The following is a 3,196-nucleotide window of genomic DNA, read 5'->3' on the forward strand; positions in this document are numbered from 1 at the left end:
TGAAGCCAGCTGTCTTGGTCCTCTCTTCCTGTAGGTAAGTAGTGTGTGTGTGTGTGTGTGTGGGGTGATACTGCAAGATCCATATAGACTAAGGGATAGGAGATACAAGAACACGCCACCTGGAGAAAACAGAGCAATTAGTCTAGCACCAACCCAGGAGCTGGAAGGTTTACATAGGAACAAGGAAGTTGGCCCCCAGGATGGAATCCACCCTCCAAACCCAGTGGGCAGACTCACAGCTCTCATGACAAGAAGCTGAGCCCAAACAGCTTCTGTCCCTAGAAACTCCCACCCGACAGCGCAGCCTCTGCCGTCGGCTTCAGTAGCAATTCCCCACTTGGGTCCGTGGGGCATGGCTGGTACCTGGCCCTTGACCCCTTGAGAAAGGAGGAGCAGCGGTGGTGCCAGAGGCTGCAGAGACCATAGATGACGGCCAGGATGGCAACCCCTAAGACCAGGTGCCAGGTGAAGAAGATGGTGACGAAGGCGAGGTCTTCGGGGTTCTCTGACCTCCAGGGCTGTCCCGAAGGGGGCGCATACAACAGCACGCCCATCTGCAGCAGCCAGGTGCTGAACACCAGCTCCATCCAGGTCTTGAGCACCCAGAGCCGGGGTTGGTCAGGGACCCAGACCTCGATGGTGAGCACCAGCGCCAAAAGGCAGGTGGGCACCAGGAGCAGAAGGTGAACTCGGACCTCCAGGACATTCTTGTTCTCCACGTGAGTGACCATCAGCAGCATCAGCACGTAGAAAGCCAGGGCCTCGGCGGCCCGCTCCAAATGCGCCTTGTGCCGTGCCAAACAAAACCAGCTCACGACGTCCACCACACCGCTGAGCACGAAGAAGCCATACATGGTGATGTGCTGCCAGTAGTCCTTGTGCACGAATGGTCGGTGAGGGTCCTCCCAGTCTATTATCTTCAGATGGTTCACCCCCAGAGGATAGAAGAGCTCACCCAGGATACTGATTAGGGGGCAGATCAACTTGATGTACCCTTCCAGATGCCCCAGATGACACCACATTCGCTCATGATTCTCTCTTGGGGGCGGAGGGGGTTTGACGAACCTCTGCTTCCGTAGCAGGGCCAGGGAGACCAGCACTGAATGGTAGAGGGAATAAACAAGGAAGTATATTCCTGGCACCACATGACCCTCCAAATTACCCATGGTCTCAGTGTGCAGGCTGGCGCCAACAAGGTGAGAGCTGGCAGGGGAGCAGCCTCCTCCAAGCTGCCACTGAGCCCTCTGCAGATGCTCTGGTGAGTTCTTTTAACATAGGACACCTCCCACTGGCCTTGGCCCTTTGTTGGGTAAACTGGAAACAAGCTGAGTCACTCTCCAGGGTTGGAATTCTTCTTCTTCTTTTTTTTTTTAACTTCTTGATGACACTTCATGGTTTAATAATTAGAGCAAGTACTTCTGCTTGGTGTGGGATTTGCCCCACGGAGAGTGGGCAGTGCGTTGGGGGTGTAAAGAGGGCAGGTGCCCCAACAAAAAGGGTTATGGGAATAAATAAAAGGCAAAAGTAAACAAAAAAGGGGGGAATGGGCTCTCCTATTGAGCATTTTTTCTGTGCCAAGCATGCAGCATCTTGCTTTCTCATTAAAATTCTCAGCAGCTGTCGGACACCATTGTAGCGCCGGGACAAGGCTCCAGGTTGATCCGTTTGTTACAAAGCCTGGAGTGAGTGCTTGGCAAAGGGACAGAATCTCAATCCAGACACTTCCATATCACACGGTTTCAGGAACATCACTCTGTCTTCTTGACCCTCAGCCTCCTGCTCTGTGTAAGGGGAAGACATTCCTTCTCAGGACCGTTGTGAGGATGAACCTGACCAGTGCATTGCCAATGGTCAGGCACATAGTAACGGTTCACTAGAGGGCAGTGTCCAGTAATCATTTGACTCTTGTTCTTTCTCCTGTTCCTCGCTAAAACCCTGCATGCCTGACAATGCCCAATGATTTGTATGAATGATATTGTTAGATCACTCGCGGGAGAGGTGTGCCTTGATCCTTGGTTCCACGTGAGAAAGAATTCACGTCGAAGCCTGGTTTGTGATCCCAGTGAATAGTAGCAGGTTCACTTTCTTTCTTTTTTTTTTTTCTTTTCAGGTTCAGTTTCTAGAGTAAATGCAACACAAGCCATACAGAGTCCTTGGCACCGTGCGGGTCTGCGGCCTGGCCGCTTCAGCGCAGGCTTGCTGTCCTACATTGTGTAGCAGCTGCTGAGAAAGAGAGCCCAGAGCAAAACCTCTGGCCTTTTCAGGGGCCCTGTTGGAGGAATGGTTGACAATACTGGTCGACCCCATTGGCTGAATCAAATTCACCTGGCTGAGATGGATCAATCCAGGTATAATGATCACCTAGGTGTACCACCCCTTCCTGGCCAGAAGCTCGAACCTCTAAGCATGTGTAATGGACACCCCAGTCACTATGGTAGCTACCAAACATTTCCCCCTGAAGAGATATGGACCCAAATCATTGGGGTATGGGGTGACAACATCTCTAGCTACTTCCTGCTGACAAAAGGGGTGAAGTTGGGATTTGGTTCCATACCCTTCCTACTCTTTTGGAAGGGGATGTCCATTAAGGCCCAGGATGGATAAGGTTGAGGTGGTCCAGGAGCTGGTTGTCTTGAAGTTGGCACACTTGGTTAAGACCTTGATAACCTGACAACTTCTAGAAAGAAAAACAAATGGACAAACAGGTGGACAGTTAAGTGAGACAAGGGTCAGAGTGTGAGGTGACAGTGCCCTTAGACTTAGGTTATTGTCACAGGAAATCAGTAGAAATCTTAGGACTAACAGGCATGAGTGTTTGGTCACTGTAAACACAGGAATGGGATAAAAGCATTCACGATTTCTCCAAGAAAGTTACAGGGGTTTGACACTACTCGCTGCTATGGGATCACTGCTTCATTTATTATCCTGAGGCCTTGGGTCTAGCTGATAAGACCCATCTTTCTTTTTAACTGGTAATAAGGGGGTGTTACAGGGGGAGTTAACAGGGACCAAAAGTCCATGTTGGAGGGATACTGTTTAAAAGGATAAAAGGATACTGTCGCTGATGGGGAAACTGGGTAGGATCATTTAGCATATCTTTACAGGGGTAAAGCTTTGCCGGGGCCTCTTGTGGCCCAAAGTTCAGGAGTTATGACTTTTCCCCATGGTTCCTGTGGGGAAATCTGTGGCTTCTCCA

General features: G+C 50.7%; 1 protein-coding gene across 1 annotated transcript; it reads right to left on the reverse strand.

The window, feature by feature from the left end:
• Nucleotides 1-278: 278 nt before the first annotated feature.
• Nucleotides 279-1,166, reverse strand: LOC142454676 (transmembrane epididymal protein 1A-like). Its single transcript, XM_075555873.1, has one exon. The coding sequence runs from the start codon at nt 1,164-1,166 to the stop codon at nt 279-281; it is 888 nt and encodes a 295-aa protein (XP_075411988.1).
• Between the last annotated feature and the right edge of the window lie 2,030 nt (nt 1,167-3,196).

The sequence above is a fragment of the Tenrec ecaudatus genome, chromosome 8 (assembly GCF_050624435.1).
Source record: "Tenrec ecaudatus isolate mTenEca1 chromosome 8, mTenEca1.hap1, whole genome shotgun sequence".
Classification (NCBI taxonomy): domain Eukaryota; kingdom Metazoa; phylum Chordata; class Mammalia; order Afrosoricida; family Tenrecidae; genus Tenrec; species Tenrec ecaudatus.

Excerpts from the sequence above, each read along its gene's own strand:
- LOC142454676 (XM_075555873.1), bottom strand. The coding sequence starts at position 1,166 with ATGGGTAATTTGGAGGGTCATGTGGTGCCAGGAATATACTTCCTTGTT.